At 42.4% G+C, this 19084-nt stretch overlaps 1 protein-coding gene across 5 annotated transcripts in view; it reads left to right on the forward strand.

The window, feature by feature from the left end:
• TRAF6 (TNF receptor associated factor 6) overlaps nucleotides 1-18059 on the forward strand; it is a 39632-nt gene extending 21573 nt beyond the window's left edge. For all 5 annotated transcript variants that reach the window (XM_045015225.1, XM_045015224.1, XM_045015222.1 and 2 more), the window contains 5 exons: nucleotides 9799-9949; nucleotides 10985-11143; nucleotides 12277-12348; nucleotides 13566-13643; nucleotides 14592-18059. In XM_045015225.1, coding sequence (XP_044871160.1) covers nucleotides 9799-9949; nucleotides 10985-11143; nucleotides 12277-12348; nucleotides 13566-13643; nucleotides 14592-15473 — 1342 coding nt within the window. In that variant the 3' untranslated portion in view covers nucleotides 15474-18059. The remainder of the gene's footprint in view (nucleotides 1-9798; nucleotides 9950-10984; nucleotides 11144-12276; nucleotides 12349-13565; nucleotides 13644-14591) is intronic.
• Nucleotides 18060-19084: the final 1025 nt, after the last annotated feature.

The raw sequence follows: 19084 nt of genomic DNA on the forward strand, positions 1-19084 counted from the left end.
ATAGTTAATGTTGCCCCATTATAAGACCCTATTTTTATTGCTTATAACTTTGCCAGACTTCACCTGTTCAGGCTGAAATTTTCCATATTTGGTGTCTGCCTCAGAATTAAGTTTTCTGAAACTTTCAGTAAAAACAATTCAGCTGTTTCTCAGAACTAGTTTGTTTGGGTTTTTTTTTTTCTGGGGGGTGTTGGGGGAAATAAATGTTTAGGCCATGAGCTTCAAAATTTGTTGAGAAGCTCTAGAGCCTCCTTGCCTTGGAGCAAGGACTTGAAATTTGGCACAGAGGTCACCCTGGAGTCAGGGATGCGCCTTTTGCCATCTCTGTGAACATTTGCCCATCTTTGACCAAGTTATGAGCCTCTGAAAATCTGTTTGTACAAGCTCAATAGAAACTTATTTGGCAAGTAAATTCTCTGATTTCATCTGCATTAGGCATGCTGTGAGGCTGAGTAGGATTTTCAGTTCCTTCCTATAGCCAGGGACCACTGTGACACCAGGTACAGGAATTGAGCAGGAAGATTACTTTGCTTTAAGTGCCCGACCCCTCCCACCCCACAGTGGTACCCAGGCAGTGAGGAGAAGGATGCTGCCTGCCTGGAATGCAGAGGGATAAGTGGGGAGAGTGGTGAGAAAACAAGCTGGGACAAAGCCATTGGGGGACTTAGATGACGAGCTAGGGGGTGGAAAGAACTGGAAGAAAAGCAGGCTGGGGCTTGGGGGGCAGGGAGTAGGGCAGAAGAGTCTATCTCTGTTAGAATACACTTGCCTTAGAACCTGAAATAGAACCCAGAATTCCTGGGTCTCAATATTTCTCTGTCAGCAAGTAACTGTGGAACTGTCACATTCCGGGGTACAGTCCAGACCAATGAGACGTTGTCACTGCCTGCCCTGCAACCTTGGGTGCCTCACAATGCTTTGCTGGGCTGCTCAGAAACAGCCTACCGGCATGCAGGTCACACACTGCGTGTCTGTGTATAGGTACAGCTCTGACCCCAGCAGCCTGTCAGCAACACACCAGCCACACTCTGGCTTCCAGAAGCCTTGGTTACTACTTGCTGGGTCACCCCAACACGCTCCCAGTCCAAAATTTCCCCCCAAAACCTGTGTTCTGCACTGTACAGCCCTCGCCTGGACAGTTCAGATATTAGAGGTTCATTGCCCTTGTGACTGGTCAATGGTCAACAGTTTGCTACTTTAACTGGAGTTATCAAACAGCTCAGTTGAAACACAACATTTAATTAGTTTAGATTGTAGCTAAATAGACTTCTTTTATTTTTAAAGAGAGGTTTTAAGTGAGTACAAATATGAGGTATTAAAGTCAGAAATGATTCCAAGAGAAATAAAGATAAAATGCTTTCTGGTAGCTAAAACTTAACAAGCTAGACTTGGTTCAATGTGTAATCCTTACTGTATGTTCCCAACAACATTGCTGACCAAATTATCAGGTCAGGATCTCCCCCAAAGTGCAGGGGCTGGTTCCTTTGTCATCTTAGGTAAAAGAGAGAGATAAGAAGAGATGTCTTGGGGTGTTTTTGGCCTTCGGTTTTGTAGTCCAGCCACCCTTTTGAATCGGATTCTTCTGAGGATTACCCATCAAAGCAAAGTTTATTCAAACCGTAAAGAAGGCGACATGGAGGCTGATGATGAGGGTGGCTGCATGCTCTTTCTTCTCCCCTGTGTATGCTTGCCTCCTGCCATTTCACCCTCTAGCTGGCTCAAGGGCCCTGTTTACTACTTGAATGTATATTTACCTGAATTTACATATCTTTGTTTAGGATGACCTGCTTAACGACTTTTGCCTAGTCAGGGCTGCATGAGTTTGAACATGTGTTAACACCATCACACAGGAGGAACTCGTAACTTTACATATAATGTTGCTACATACATTTCACAAGCATTTAAAATTTCATGTTGAGCAGCAAGTTATTAGTTTTCAAATGATACCTTACAAGGCGTATTTTGTACCACGATTATTACAGTAGTATGTAGGGTGTGAACACAGGGGTGCTTTTGGTCACAGGAACCCGTTAGTAAAATGTGCCTATCCTACAGAGAGGATGACAAACTACTATTGCACTCTGCCACTGAGCAAAGTGAGTAAGTAGCTGAGATCTGTGCTGTGGATCAGCAGGGTTAGTACCTTTTAGGTGACCCATGTAAAAATCAGTGGGTTTCCACCTGATAGAATTTGTGGGGGTTTTTTAGTTTGCTTTTTAAAAAACCTAGGAAATAACATCCATAAAAACTACATCAAAATGTTAAGGCTGCAAAGTCAAGCACTCAGAAGTTAGTAAATGCCAGAATTAAGATTGCCTGTGCCACCTTAATTTGTCACCCTTGTGTGTGCCCATTATAGAATCATAGAATATCAGGGTTGGAAGGGACCTCAGGAGGTCGTCTAGTCCAACCCCCTGCTCAAAGCAGGACCAATCCCCAACTAAATCATCCCAGCCAGCGCTTTGTCAAGCTTGACCTTAAAAACCTCTAAGGAAGGAGATTCCACCACCTCCCTAGGTAACACATTCCAGTTCTTCACCCCTTAATTATGATACAGTCTTTAATTACATGATCACATACTGTCTTTCCTGCAGGTTCCCTGCCCCATTCTGTGCATGGGATGGACAATGCTCATGGAATTAATCAGTTGTGTTGCGATATGAGGCTGTTGTCTGGCCTCACTCCTTGTAGAAGTTGGAAGGTGTGTAGTGAATGGGATGTGGGATTACAGGGAGAGAAAAGATGGTCTCGTGGCTTAGGCAGTTGAATGCTGCCCTAGAGACTTGGATTCTATCCCTATCTCTGCCGGAGTTCCTATGTGACACTAGGCAAGTTACTTAAACCAAACTTTTCACCGGTGTCCACTGACTCTGTTTCTCATTTTCTGGATGCCTGACTTGAGAACCTGGGATCTGATTTGCAAGAATGTTGAATGCTCACAGCTGCAACTGAAGTCAGTGGGAGCTGTATTTGAATGTGTGAAGTGCCAAGTACTCTGAAAAAATCGGGTCCTAGTTACTTTTCAAACTTGACACCCAAAATTAGTGGATACTTTTGACTTGTTATGAAGATAGATGCATTAATGTTTGTGAAGCATTCGTACTATAGTGATGATAGCCACAGAAAAGCCATGAAGAATTTAATTCTGTATTCATAACAGAACTTGAATGGTGAGCAGTAAACAAGTATAAAATGAAATATTAAATAGCTGCTCATTAAATGAGCACAGTCAGTCCTGTGCACTGAATAAGACAGGGACTTATAGATGTGCGGGAGCGGGGAGTATATGACCATGTAATTAAAGACTGTTTTATAAAGCACAGTTGCATAGGTAACCTTAATTCTAACACTTGCTTTTTTTTCATAGATCCCAAGGCCAGAAGGGACCATTGTGATCATCTAGTCTGACTTCCTGCATAATACAGGCCATAGAACTTTCCCCAAAATAATTTCTAGAGCATAGCTTTTAGAAAAACATCCAGTCTTGATTTTAAAATTGCCAGTGATGGATGGAAAATCCACCGTGACCTTTGGTAAATTGTCCCAATGGTTAATTACCTTCACTGTCAATAATTTACACCTTACTTCTTTTGCTTTTGGGTGCATGACTTTGCAATCTTAATTTTCTTAATATAGTTCTTGTGTGCAATTTATATATAGTATACACCTCTCACTAGAACTGAGTTATCCAGTACATACCTGGATAACTTACAAGTCTTCGATACCAGGCTTTTAAGTATTTTTATATGAAGTTAGGCCAGGCCACTGGGAGTCAGGACTCCAGGATTTATTTCTGCCTGACTTCTTGTGTGCAGTAGCACCAGCATATGTCCTCTGCTCAAACTAATCTTAGGATTTTATGACTAAGTTTGCACAAGGAATCAAAACACTCAAAGGGGTTGTAGAATCTATTGATCTTGCAAGCAGATCACCTAGATACTTAGGTGAATATGGAGCTTTAGAAATGCCTTAGTCTCCCAACCACTTCAAAGAAAAACAGCTTCACTGATTAAAAAGGCAGATTTTTTTAATTAAAATTTTCTGTCAGAGTTCTGTCATGGATACACAAGAGCTCTGCTATGTCCCAGCTTTTAAACAGGACCCTTGGAGGAACCACTCTGTGTCAGACCCTCAAGAGGTCCCACTCTTCCTTGAGGGTAGGCCACATGGACTCAGAACCTATAAGACTGAGCATTTGGGCTCCAGCACTGCTGTTTCACACTGTGAGCTCTGCTCAGTGAATCCAACAGAGATAGACTTCTGGTCAGAATTTTACAATCTTCAGGGACCAGTGCACCTCAGCAAGTATTTGCAATAACATCTGGCAGCCTTTCAAAGCAGAGTCAGATTTATTAGTCAGCTGGAACACAGCATGGGGAAGTCCTTAGGTTAGCATCAAGAAATAAAGGTTAAAACATAGGCCATTGTGGGCAAGTCAGCTTTCCATCTGGCCAAGCTGCTATGGAATCTGCTTCTGGCTCTGGGTGGCTCTGTCTCATGGTCATTCCCGGGTGAGAGCTGCTGAACCCATCCCAAAAGCCAACTCTTATCCAGAGCTTGTTGGCCCATGTTGAGTTTACATGGTCTGCCTGCCAGAGATTTCCCATAAGTGTCAGTTGCTTAGTCCTTGAGGCTTCCATTGTATTTCCATTCTCCATTGATATAGGTTGGTTTCAGCCAATCCTTTAATAACCCATTCATTCCACCCCACGCTTAGGTGACCCAACACCACATGTGTTTAACCCTTTTGTATGCCCAGAGAGCGATGCAAAATACATACTGAAACTGAGGCGTGCATAGGAATCATAAAAATATTACAGAAAATTCTCACTTGGTGAGAGCTTCCTCATATTCACTTTACTTTAGGATCCTTGCATACCTAAAACTGTGTTATTTTCCAATTCTTCTGCTCTTGAGATACTTTTATAGTCTGCCACTTAATGACTGCACCCCAGATTCTGTTTCTTAATAGGTGCTTGCCATCATATTGCTTAATGTGGAACATGGAGAAATAAGGTGTTCAAAAGAAAACACATTTACTTGCAGGTGGAGAAACTTCCATTCTAAACCTCAGTGCATGGGAATTGGTTTCTCTTCCTTGTTACTACAGTGCAGTTGCTCAGTCTAAAGTGACACCTATTTGACCTGTAAGAAGGTACTAATAACAAAAGGCTTTTATTTCACAGAAAAGGAACTTTCTCCTTTCATTTCAGCACTTACTATTTTAGTGAATACTAAACAGAGGTGCCACATCTTTTAGATCTGGGAAACTGCAGATCATCCCCATGATATTTTGAGTGGTGTTAGTAATTCCCTCTCTGGTTCATTGCTATTGAAGTTTGTCTCTGCAGTGTGGTTTGAGTGGGGACTAGTGATAGTGAAAATAGGGGATTTGCAGTGCAAGTGTCAAACATTTGGAGGACAGGGCTGAATTCCATGCTTAATTGTGGCCCATCAGTCAGGTTATTAATTCAGGGTGCATACTTTTCACAGCACACTTACTGATATCAACAGGAGGCTTCCACAGAGATCAAGGGGAGAACTGACTTTTATATAGTAACTGTTTAGTTATTTGTTCAGTATGTGATTGTCACAGAGGGAAAATCTGTTCCCCTTTAAACCATCTCTACTTCTGTCTTTTCTTGTCCTTCCCCATCTCTGTTTTCCCCTTTTCCATGCCTCTGAGTTAATTAGATACTGAAGTGCCATCATTGGGCTTTGGAATTAATACTCTAATCCAATTAGTAAGGGGCAGAGGAGTTCAGACATCAGTGCATTGTTTCAAGCTTTCTGCAGACTTGGGAAGATGTTACTGCATTGGTTACATTTAGTCCACATTTGAAAAATGATCTCTGCATCCGGGCTAGAAGTTTTTAAAAATGAACTTTAGATTACATCATGTAGGCTACAAATACATCATGTGGGTTGGATCGCAGTAAATTACATTGCTTCTCAGAAAGTGTTGGATTTTTTGTAAGTAAAGCATTAGAAAATATTTTTAGGTACTATTATGGGATGGGTTATTTGACCTACAGTAGCAAAGAAAATGGCTTCTTTAGGTGACTGTTAGTGTGTGTGTTTCCATACTAGAGGTATTGGCTTTTATTTTTACTTCTAAAATTTGCTAACCAAAAACAATCTGTAAGCACCAATATAATACTTAAAAAATAAAATGTCACTCCAGTTTTCTGTCCCCTATAATCTCATCAGACCAAAACTTATGTAGCACTTGAGGAGTTTTCTCACATTTGAGATATGATATATCTGATGGACCAACAGAAATGAGTGGCTTGAGTTCTACAGTCAAATGCCCTCACTGGAAAAACACTGTGCCTCCACTTTCCCTCCCATTTCAGTTTGGGGGGGGTCATAAGCAGAAGCACTTCAGCTGATTATATGTGCTGTGATACTACAGGAAAAGAGAGGCTATCTCTGAAACAGCCACTACAGCTGGTTGAAAACTTCCAGAAAAATCAGCAAATAATTTGACAAATAATTTCCAACAATCTTTAGAGCTGCACAGTAGGAAAAAAGATATCTGCAAATAATGCATTCAACAGCTGAAAGGAAAAACTAGTCAAATGACTTGCAAATGCCATATAGTTTTTATTTATAGGGCAAAACAACAAAGGGGATTCAGCAAACCAAAGCTGCCAAGCCTATAGCTGTTCCAGTGCAGCATCATTGCTCACGTTGTCCAAGAGAGCCCATCCACAAAACATCTAGAACATAGGATTAAAATGTTCTTGCACATCCTTAATATGGGATTGTACTTCAAGGGACGTGCCTACCTTGGTCAGTGCATCCATCCATATTATCCAATCTGAAGCTATAGTAGCAATAGTCATAAAACCTCTTTAGAAACTAATCTAAAACTCCTCGAGGAATCTGAATGTGCAAGGCACACTATGCTTCTACTTTTTACTAGTAATGTTTAAAACACTGAAGAGTTTTAAAAATGTTTTTAACTCAGTAACTTCACTGAAAATCCTAATGTTTCAATTACTGCTGTAGGTGAGGGGCTTGCCTGCCTGTGGTGTTAGGCGAACTGTTGCCAAGGAAGTCTGTGACCTAACCAGAATGTGACTGGGGCTTAAAAAAAATCTTAAACAGGCTACTCTATTAAATATCAGGCTGAGGATGAAGTAAATCTTATCTTTTTCAGGTTTCTCCAACTAACTTTTGCCATTGAGTGTCTTACTGAGCTATCTCTAGTAGCAATGGCTACTTATAGCCTGACTAGGCTAGTTCACTTTCTGTCTTTTTTTTCTTTAAGCTTCCTGCCTCTTTCCCAATCTAAATATTCATTGATAGGCATAGGTAAGATACAATCACAATAAAGCAATCATGTACAGAGGCACCATTACACTTCTCAGTTAAGCTGCTCAGACATGCAAAGGTTTGTTGAGCAGTTTTTAGAGGCTGGTTGGTGCTTTGGCTTTGAATTCAGATCACAATGTACTTAGTAGTAGATTCTTGGCCATTTCACAAGAACCACTCATCGTGGCACAACTTACCCTGATTCTCAGTCATTTTTCAGGAAAGCATAGGCACTGATGCTGTGGGTGGTCCGGGGTGGAGCACCCATAGAAAAACAATAATGGGTGCTGAGCACCCACTGGCAGCCCTGCTGATCAGCTCCTCCCTGCCCCCCCAGCACCTCCCACCCACTGGCAGGCCACAGCTCCTCCACCACTAACCCATCATCTCCTGCCTGTTGGCAGGCCCCCAGCTCCTCCCTCTCCCTTCCAGCGCCTCCCACCCACCAGGAGCAGCTGTTCAACGGTGTGCAGGAGGCATTGAGGGGGAGGCGGCAGGCAGAGGCAGGGTGGAGGCTTGGGGGAAGGGGCTGAGCTGGGGGTTGAGCACCCCCAGAGAACTCAGAAAGTCGGCGCCTCTGCAGGAAAGCTCCCAGTCTTGAATAACAAGCAGTGCAAATTGGTACTAGGGTGCATATATTGAACTGTGTATGGGAAGTGTGTATAGCATCTTTCCACACTGAGCCCGGCTCTAACCAGTCTTGGTGTCACATTTGCGAACACTTAAGTGCATCAAATTCCCAAATACATTATTTAAAATATTTGTTGTAAATAATTGGCATTTATGTACTACGCTGCACTCATTGATTAGCTAATCCTTATCCCATCACTGGGTAGGTGTTATCCCCATTTTAGAGCTGAGGCAATTCCCATTCCCCTGGCCATGAAAAATTGCTGATTTTTATTTAATGTGGTTCAGTTGCTAACTGTAAACTTAATTAAAAGCAGGAAGTTTGTAATGCGTTACACCACATTGTACCTGTAACAACCAGCTTCCGGTTGTAGGTGTAAGTAGAATGAGTGTTTGTGTATTGTGACACTGAGAGCACAGTGTTTGGACTGGGGAGCTATGAGATCTGAAACTGCAGACCACTGCTTTGTTTTTTCCGTTTGTTTAGGAGTGAGATTCTTGTGGCAAACCATCTCCTGAAAGCAAAACCATAAAAAGGAAGGTCATGGTCTCTTTCTAAAGTCTAAACTTACCTCCCTTTTCTGTAGCAGTAATGCTAACAGAGTAGGTGCTGGCCAATGATTTTCTTATCAAGTGAACAACACTATTTATCTACCTCTCCCCACTTCCAAATCCAATGATCTTTGAACCTCAAAGGCCTTCTGACTCTCAACCCACTCAGAGTATTGTTAATCCATGTTTTTTCACACTAGCAGTATTGTCCATTAGCATCACAATTCAGAATTCTTCTGTTTAACTATATTACTTAACTTTGTACATTCCCATATGCATGTGTTGGTTCACACCTGAAGGCAGGTACCAGATAATCTCCCCTGTTCCAGACAAAAATTGGGGAGTGGGGGACAGTATGGGTGAATTGCTATTTGAATTGCATTACATAGCAGCTCTTTTTTTTAAAATGTGTCCTGTGCCTATATGAGTGTAAAAGGAGGAAAATGATACATTAAACTTTTATGGGGCACCACTTGAAATCTAGTCAATTTCAATTTCTTTTCTTAAAGTGGCTTGAGATACACCTGCCCCAAATCCCTTGTCGTTTTTATATCTTGAGCATTACTTTAAGACTTCTTACCTGTGGCTTTTCTCATTCCTGTTGCTGTGTGAGACACAAAATAAAGGAGTCTAACTGATTATACAAAGGTAATGGGGAAACTGACTAGACAAAAGTGCTGTCAAATATAAAGTAAACAAACTGGAAAAAATAGAAATACTTGCTTCTCAACTTCTAATTATGGTAATCATGGGTGTTACTTGTAACAATGGTATGTTTTCACTTTTAAAAAAAAAAGTGAGAGGAGAAGGGACAAAAGGTGCAGAACTCTTTAAATGTCTGATTCCAAATCCTTTTTGTGTGTGGAACAAACACCCATAGACTTCAATAGGAATTGTTCATGAAATGGGAACCTAAATTATTAGCCTTTGTGCATCCTCCTTGCAGGTTTATTCCCAGAATGCTTACCAGTGCAATCATCCAGCTGGATCTGAGCAAATTTAACACTATTCTAACCCAAGGGAATGCTGCTACAAATGGAATTCTTTTGAAACCTACGTACATGTAGTATTCTGGTAACGTTAGTTATCAGGATATTTTATGGTATAATTCATGCTAGTTGCTGTGTAACTGCCATTATTTCCAACGACTGCCTTAACGGTTTATTCTGACAATATTATGAAATTTTCATTAGTGTAAGAGAAGAGTTTAAAGTAAGGGTAGGGAAAAGACTGAGATTTGCTAGGTATTTTTTTCTTGTGCATACAGATCACCTCATCCTCTTCTTTTTATGGTAGAGATGCAGGTCACAAATGTCCAGTAGACAATGAAATTCTACTCGAAAACCAACTCTTCCCTGACAACTTTGCCAAACGGGAAATCCTCTCACTGAAGGTGAGATGTCCTAACAAGGGCTGTCTTCTGAAGATGGAGCTGAGACATCTAGAGGTAAGAATCATTTGAAAAATGGAAAATAGTTTCCCACTTTGAAATTTAAAAAAAATCTCTAAAATGACTCTGTGTAGATGGTCTTCATCTTATTGGTGGTTGTGGTTTCAAATCCACTGTTTGTTTGATCAAGGCTGGTTCTGTTTCTCTAATTGAAAGAAATAAGTGGCTGATCTTAGGGCTGGTCCACACTAAGAAGCGGGGTCGAACTAGGGTACGCAAATTCAGCTACGTGAATAGCGTAACTGAATTCGAAGTACCCTAGTTCGAACTACTCACCCGTCCAGACGCCACGGAATCGAAGTCCGCGGCTCCAAGGTCGACTCCGCCACCGCCTTTTGCAGTGGTGGAGTACCGGAGTCGACCACGGCGCTTCCGGAGTTCGAACTATCGCGTCCAGATTAGACGCGATAGTTCGAACTCCGAGAAGTCGTACTCACCGCGTCAACCCGGCTCGTAAGTGTAGACTAGCCCTTAGTTACCTTACCGCAAGCCATATGTCACAGCTTGCATATAGGAAAAGATAGTGCCTATAATGTTGTTAACAGTGGTATTAGTTTCATCATGTTAGTCTCCCTTTGGCCTGTCTTTGTTACCAACCGTATGCTTTCTATATCCAGTGTCCAAAATGCCAGTTAATACCTGCTCAAAGCAATCTGAATAAAATATAAACAATTTTTAAATATTCCTGGAAGTTGTCCAATTAAACAGTGTGTTAAGCTGTAAAAAGTAGCCATATGATGACTCTTCAGTATTAATGTTTGTGCAGAGCTTTGAATTTATAGTCCTGTTCAAACCCTGGCTCTGCTATGGAGCTCTTACATATGGACTGCAATAAAAGTCATTGAGGTTCTGGGTTTAAGGGCTAATGTGGGCAAATCCTTTTGCAGGATCGGGGCCTGAAAGAATATTAAAAGTGCCTGTTGTATTCCTCTTGGAGCCATTTTGCTCCATCTTGGATATGTATGAGTAGCTGGTACCTGGAGCACTTTTGGGGGTTTCTAATACCACGTCGTTTTGTTGCTCCTTATGCAGGAGCATCAGTTGAATTGTGACTTCTGCTCTGTGGAATGCCTACAATGCCAGAGCTTCTTCCCGAAGAACCAGCTGCAAAACCACATGACACTGGAATGCCCACGGCGGCAGGTCTGCTGTCCAAACTGTGCTACATCTATGGCTTATGAAGATAAAGAGGCACGTGTTGAAACACATTGGAGTGGATGAAAAATACTGTAACATTTATCCTCGATTGTTAATGCAATATCAATGGAGGGTGTTCATTAGGATAGTAAATTGATCCAGAAACAGCTTTGTGTCCTGCTTTGCTGGACATTAGGAGGATGTGACCTCCGGATTGTCCTCTCTTGGGCAGGTGAAGACTAGCGCCCCCCCCCCTTTGTGTGTGTGTGTGTAGTCACGGTGGGGTCATGCTTGGTTAAACCTTTTTTGGAGACCCTATGGTACATGGAGAGGTGAAAGGGTTTGAATAAGAGGGGACCTTTAATTTTGACCTTACAAAGAGCTGGCAGCATTAGCATCCCACAATGACCTTAAAAAGAAAAGGGGGAGGGGCCAGAATAACAGGATAGGACAAAAATACTGGTGTTTGGTGGGCTTTTTTGCTCTGCACACAAATATGTTACCTGCTGGAAAGATGGACGAGTGCAGAGAGGGAGAGCTGTACTCCAATGCCTAAATCTCTGCTTAGAACAAGAGAGTTGGAGCAAAACTGTTCTTAGCTCTGATTCTGACTCCTGGGTGACACTGAGTATCTGGCTTCCATGTTTTGAGCTTTCATTTCCTTATCTCTATATAGACATAATCTGTCTCAGGGGGTATATTAGGTTTATCTGAAAAGCACTTCAAAATCTGCCATTGAAAATTCCCACATTAATGCACATCATGTTTGTGACCCCTTTTGTCAAATGTTAAGACTTCTTAATATATTCATTAATATCAATTACACAAGAAAATTATTTAAAATGTTTACATCCTTAATACAGTTAATTAAACCCAAACTTCACAAATGTCAAATGAATCAGAATTTTGTAGAATCAGAAATAGGACTTACCACTATGAATTTCTGATGAGACAAGAATAAAATTCCAGAAAGTGAAAAGACTCATTCAGGAATCTGAAAGGGGGTACTTTCCTATTTCCTAATTAAATCCAGCAAGATACAAAGCTTGAGACTTAAAAAATAAATGATCAAGAATTTTACATAGACATCTAGAACACAGGCTAATCAATGCTCCTTTCTCTTTTAATAATCATTTAATTGTTACTAATAGTTCTCGTTTTCTTTCTCACCTTTTCAAAAAATGAAGCTTCATGACCAGAACTGTCCACTTGCAAATGTGTTTTGTGAATATTGCAATACAGTGCTGATCAGAGAACAGGTAAGAGCCTATCTTTTCACCATATATCTGTCTGTCAGGTTGGAGTGCATCCTAAAAATATTTAACCTATCTGGCTGCAAACAATTTAAGATTTTATGGTAACCCATGTAAGTGTCTGATTCCTCACATGTCAAACTTCCTCTAAATCTGGGGTTTTCAACCTTTTTCTTTGACGTCCCCCCAGCATGCTATAAAAACTCCACGGCCCACCGGTGCCACAACAGCTGTTTTTCTCCATATAAAAGTCATGGCTGGCATTAATGGGTAGAAAGCGGGGCAATTGCCTGGGGCCCCACACCACTAGGGGCACCGCGAAGCTAAGTGGCTCAGGCTTCAGCTTCAGCCCCGGATACTGGAGCTCAGGGTCCCGGGCCACAGTCCTGCGCACTGGAGCTTCAGCTTTCTTCCCTGAGCCCTAGTGAGTCTTAATGCCAGCCATGCTTGGTAGACCCCCTGAAACCTGAACACCCCCTGGGATCCCTGATCGAGAACCACTGCTCTAAATGGTGTTCCAGTCTGCAGTTGCAGTTCAGGTGAACTTTAAACACATGGATTGTTGACAGCAAACTACGTTATGCAGAAATCTGGATTGGAACCATGGAGTACATGGCAAAGTGCCTGGCTATTGTGTTGATCGTACATGGAGTCAAATAGGACTTCAAGCAACTGCTTGTACTTATGGCTGATCCTGGAAGGCCAGTTTGTTCAAGGCTCTGATCAGTTCTAAAGTCAACTGTACACACATTGTGTAAGAATGTGCACTGAGGTGACTGTCATTGGAGACGTCCTGTCACCCTCTAGGTCAACATAACTAATCCCTTTCCTGGAGTCTGAAATTTACGGAGAATAACAGTTATCAAGGAATATTACGCTGGGGTGACTTGCAGTGATGTTGCTGCATTACTTTGCAATAATTTACTAAATGCCTTTGACACTTAGTGTTTACTGAAGTGCAGATTAGTGGTGTGTGGTTGCTCATTATTCCATTAAAATGTTGAAATCTGTTGTATTTAAGTATAGCCACGTATTTCGGCTGGATCCTGAGAGTTGGAACGTTGCTGTGCGCTTAACATACACAGTCGCCAATTCTTTCATCGTGTTCTGTGATCGAATGGCATAATTTCTTTTCTGAAACAAGACTTTGATCTGAAGAGGAGAATGTAAACAATTCATCGTAAAAAAAAAAAAATTAACCTTAACTCTCATTTTGGTTTTAGATGCCTAATCATTATGATAATGACTGCCCTACCGCCCCAGTACCATGTACATACAGTGCCTTTGGATGTCCTGAAAAGGTAAATCTTTCTTTTATGCACATCAATGCAAAGAACTCCTCAGAACTTCTCATCCAGTCTGTGTCACAGATTTTCCTGGCTTGATTTTTACAGTTCGACTTTCAAAAGCTGTCAGCATTGACCTGACTCAGCTTCTGTTGAAGGCAATGAGAGCTTGATTAGACAAGTGCCCGGATGCTTTAGCAAAGTCTACCCTAAATCTAATAATTTTCTGGGGTGGTTTTAATTTGGTGTTCTTACCTGTGTTGATTTCAGAGTATATTTTAAGCTTAAATACCAATTGTCTTCTGTAACTTTGCCTTATGAAAGTTTTTAAATGCCAGGTATGTAACTCTTGTAGTTTAGGGAAAGCAAGTGGCGAATACTTCAAATCCGCATGATCCTCAAACTTATGATTTTTGGTGAAACAGTGCTAATTGTGGGGAAAGTTCCAAGTTTTCTAATTACAGTACTTCCTTTTAACGGTACATTTCTCTCATCTTCAACTGTGTGCTCTCCTTGCCTTTCCTGAATACGCTGTCATATTCAGGGCTCTGGTGCCACTACTGCAGTGCAATGTAGGGAATACATTGCTGATTGCTAACAGGATAGTCGCAGTATTAAATTTATGCAAAGTAGTGGAGGAATTCTATTACCTTTTACATCATGATTTTAACAGATCATTTTGACTTAAACGCTATTTTTCTCTACAGGCACATGGACTGGTTATTTTTCTGAGCTGTCTGATCTTAAGGCTGGTCCAAAACAAAGTCCCCTCAGTTGGACTTGACTTGACTTCGTCACATCATTTATTTTGTCTTAGTTTTTGTTCCAGCTGATCTGTGTTAGCTAAAGCCATTTCTATTATGCACTGCAGTTTATCTTTGAAGCCCAATATTTTGTGGCTTAGTTGCAGGAAATGTTTTTGCTGCTCGAGAGTTTATGATGTCATGTCTCTTTAAATTCTAGATGCAGAGGAATGATTTGGCACGTCATATGCAAGAGTACACTCAGGTTCACATGAGAATGATGGCTCAGACTCTCCGGAGTATTAGTGTTACTACCACAACTCCCATGTCCTACCTCAGTGGCCTATCCTTTGAGCCATCTGTCTTCTCACATGTCCCACCTGCCACATATGACTGCAACCCAGAAGTTGAGAACTTCAGGGAAACCATTCAGCAGTTGGAAGGTCGCCTGGTAAGACAAGATCACCAGATCAGAGAGCTTATTGCTAAAATGGAGACTCAGAGCGCTCACGTAGGAGACCTCAAACGTACTATCCAAAATCTAGAGGAAAAAATTGCCGAAATGGAGGCACAACAATGTAACGGCATTTACATCTGGAAAATTGAGAACTTCAGTACACATCTGAGAGCCCAAGAAGAAGAGAGACCTGTTGTGATCCACAGCCCTGGCTTCTACACTGGGAAACCAGGCTACAAACTGTGTTTGCGCCTGCATATCCAGTTACCAAATTCTCAGCGGTGTGCTAACTTTATATCCCTCTTTGTCCATACTATGCAAGGAGAATATGACAGTCATCTGCCTTGGCCATTTCAGGGCACCATACGACTTTCTATTTTGGATCAATCAGAAGGACTTGCAAGGCAGAATCACGAAGAAGTAATGGAAGCCAAACCTGAGCTTCTAGCCTTCCAGAGACCTACAATCCACCGCAACCCAAAAGGTTTTGGTTATGTGACATTCATGCACCTGCAAGCTTTGAAGCAAAGAACCTATGTAAAAGATGATACTCTTCTGGTGCGCTGTGAGGTTGTAACACGTTTAGACTTGAACAATGTACGGAAAGAGGGCTTTCAACCTCGCAGTACTGATGGGGCTGTATAGTCTGTTGCGCCCTAACTAAGGGAGCCCCACACTGCTGTTCTTCCACAACAGATTGGAAGGACAAGAGCATGAACGAAGGGATTTTCCAGAGGGGAAAAGCTTCATGATAAGAGCAGTTATCTGGGTTGAACAATGCCATTCTGCAGGCTAATGCAGCTAATTTAACAGAATAGGATTTGCTGCCTTTGATATACAAGCTTTTTCCTCTGTGAGTCATGTATTAAATATTTCTTCTTCTCTGTTAATGTATTAAGCTAACTGAGGGAAGTATTGCTGTGTTATCAAAGGTGAAATTCTTCAGTAAGAATTTATTGAAGCAACTCTCTTCCTACACTGGGGGAGTTTGGGTCAAATTCCACTTCTAGAAGTCTGTGAGAAAGTGAAGCATTGAAGCTGAATGCCCCAGATGTCCTAAATATGGAAGTATTGGAAAGCTACTAAAAGGAGCAGAAAGCAGGGGATGAGGATGGGGAAGCAGCTGGGAGTAGTGGGGGTCATGTGGGGGTGGTAGAGGATAAAGCAGGGGGATTACTTTGGGCTCAGGCTGGCAGTGTCTAGCATAAGGGGACTAAGGGCCAGGGGACAGGCAGGGAGAGAGCGGTACAACTAGTTCAGGCTGGTCCAGGTCACATCTCCCTGGGGAGTTAACGCAGCAGGACCCAGAATCCCAGGGAAGTTTCTCCTGTATGCACCTGGGAAATGGCCCCTCCAGCTTCTGGCTCCAGTGTCAGCTAGTGCTCTGAGATCATCCCCCTCCATGCCCTTCCTTGAGGGCTAAATAGCAGCTGCCCCCACTGACCACTTTGTATATGCCTGTCTGCCCCTGTGTCCTGTGGGATCCTTTCTGTACTTGTGCACCTGCCTAAGCGCCTCTGTCCTGATTGACCTCTTGTGCTCCTACCCCATAGACCTTCCCCCCATTTGTCCTGCTCTCTGCCCATCTGCCCTTCAGTCTCAGCTGGTTTGTCCTTTTGTCTGTCAATCTCCCTCTCACCTATCTCAGCCAGAGGCTTGAAGCACCAGGGCCAAAACTCTGCTGCTGCTGGTCAAGGCTCCCGACCAGACACAGCAGCCTCTTGTCCCTGGGAGCATCTGAGCTGCCCTGCACCCACTGCCACCATCATAGAATCATAGAATATCAGGGTTGGAAGGGACCTCAGGAGGTCATCTAGTCCAACCCCCTGCTCAAAGCAAGTCACTGCTGAGCATCTGCTTTAACTAAAATAGATATGAAGCCGCCAGGAGGCTGTTGGTGGTGCTAGTGCTGGGACAGGCACCAAGTGGCAGCAGCATGCAAAGTTGTGACCAGCTGCTGCCAGGCAGCAGAAACACTGAGAGAAGCAGCAGCATGGCAGGGAGCAGGGGCTGAGCTGGGCAGGGTAGGTGAGCAGACTGCTCCCCCCCCCCCCATGGGGCGGTGTCATGGGGCTGCTTAAAGGGAGACAGTTCAGAGTGAGGGTTTCCCCTGCTATCTAGAGAGGTGGATTGACTTCATTGCCACAGCTGCTGCTTAATAGTACCAGAATGGTGTTCCGGCGTGACTACACCACTGCCCGAGGGGATGCAATGCACATACTGTAGCAGAAGTGAACTAGCTCAACTATGGAAGATGGTCTCATGCTACAGATTCAGGAGATATTCACCTTGGTTGGAATACAGACCGTTTCTAAATGGACTTAAATCCAAATGGCAAGAATAGAGGAAGGAAACAAAAGTACAGACTATTTAAGTGCCTTTATAGCTTAGCCAGGGAATGCACAGCAAGGGAAACTCCAACACTTTGAATTTACCATGTTCCTTTTGGAATATGAAGTAAGATTAGGACTCAGTCCACGGTCCCTACACATCTGTCGGTCTCTATCTTCCTCCTCCCAGGGAATTATGTTCAGGAACATTCAAACAGGAACCCGCATGATGGTGTTGAATCAATCTTGGACTTCTGAAAAGCTTTCTACAAAACCCATGAAATACAGCCCCAGAAAAGGCTAAACAAATGTTTCTGCTGAATGTGCTAAGATCAGTGAGGAAATGCTGATAGAAACTATGGCTTTTAGGCCTCCCTGTAACTTATTTTTTCTTTTCCCCCCTCCCATAATGTGTTTACACCTTGTTTGCAATTGTGTAAAAACATTGCTGACACTCTTCCACTATAACTAAGGTGGTGCTGGATGGGTTAAAGTTCTGCATTGGTAGGGATGCTTTTTGTGGTGATAGATCATGTTGGTGTGAGAATTGTTCAACAGAGAGGAAGAGGACATATACTAGGTGGCTCAGGGATCATGGAAACTTTTACCTCTTGGTCACACCTGACTTGTGCCAAACTTACCAGAGATCTAAAATCATTCCTATCAAATGACACTCAGGTGGCCTGTGTGAAATGTGGTGGAGGGTCTATCACTAGTTCTCAGCAAACAATTGTACACATAGTGCCAAAAGTGATGGTGGCTTGTTGAACTAGAGAGCTCCAGGGCATAGTAGGTTAGCCACCCTCACCACCTAGAAAAGAACAGGATGGTAGCCCGCTATTAGGGCAGTGTTGGTGAACTTGCATTGCTATGTGTTCTTATAATAAACAAGCACATTCTAGTTTCTGTAGTGGCATCTTTCACAAACACTACATTTACTTAAAAAAAAACCCAAAACACCTTGGAGATTCCTGTGCCTATTTCTTGGCTTTCTAGACTGATTGTCTGCATCCCATGTTAATGTTGTAGTCTTGTGCATTAGAAGCTGGTTAGTCCAAACGCTCTGCTGCTAATAGGAAAATAATGGATTTTAATGTATAGAATTTTTTCAACTCTACAATATCTTCAGATTTGTATATAAACACAGAGATTACTTTTTTAAAGTACAAAAAAAAGCCTTATTTGTCCTGTGGTAGGCACATAGACAATCCGATACAGAAAATACAGAACCAGGCCATGCATAAATGTATGAATATCTCCCAGTCAGCATGGAACATTTTTCTGAGTTGGGGAAGCTGGCAAGTGGGGTTTGCTTCACCTCTATTGTGTAAATATTGCTACAGGGCAGCCCAAGTATCGGTCCCGTTCTAAGCAGCCCAACAAGGACCAACCACAGGGAGGGAGGACAGTTAACGCACAAAGGCCCAGTCTGTTACAAACTTCATTGTTGGAGCACCATGTTATAACAGGTGGTTTTATGTGTGTGTGCTTTGGGTTGGTTTCCCCCCCCCCCCCCACCTGCATGGGATCAGAAATGTACTATGCCCTGGAAGACCACTGTTTTCATGGCGTCCCAGCCTACTAAAATATGTAATGTGAATGGAGTGTGGGAGGGAATGTTATTTTGCAGGCTGAGTGGCTATACTCTGCACATCTAGACCACCTTCTCCAGGGAAAATACTGACAAACATGAGGACAGACTTGTTGAATTGAGTGTCTGCATGTATGGGTTTGCTGCTTAAGGGACAAAATTTGTTCTTGCACAAGATGTTACCAAACAGTTTAGCTGGAACCATATTTAGACAAAGTTGAAGCATTCTTAATGCTAGGCTTTGATTGTGCTTAACAGTGCCTATGTCATATATACGTGTAAGGCATTTGTTAGTGTTGCATCGTCACTTACACACATACCAATTCTCCGCTTCC

This window comes from Mauremys mutica, chromosome 4 (genome assembly GCF_020497125.1).
Source record: "Mauremys mutica isolate MM-2020 ecotype Southern chromosome 4, ASM2049712v1, whole genome shotgun sequence".
In the NCBI taxonomy this organism is placed as follows: Eukaryota; Metazoa; Chordata; order Testudines; family Geoemydidae; genus Mauremys; species Mauremys mutica.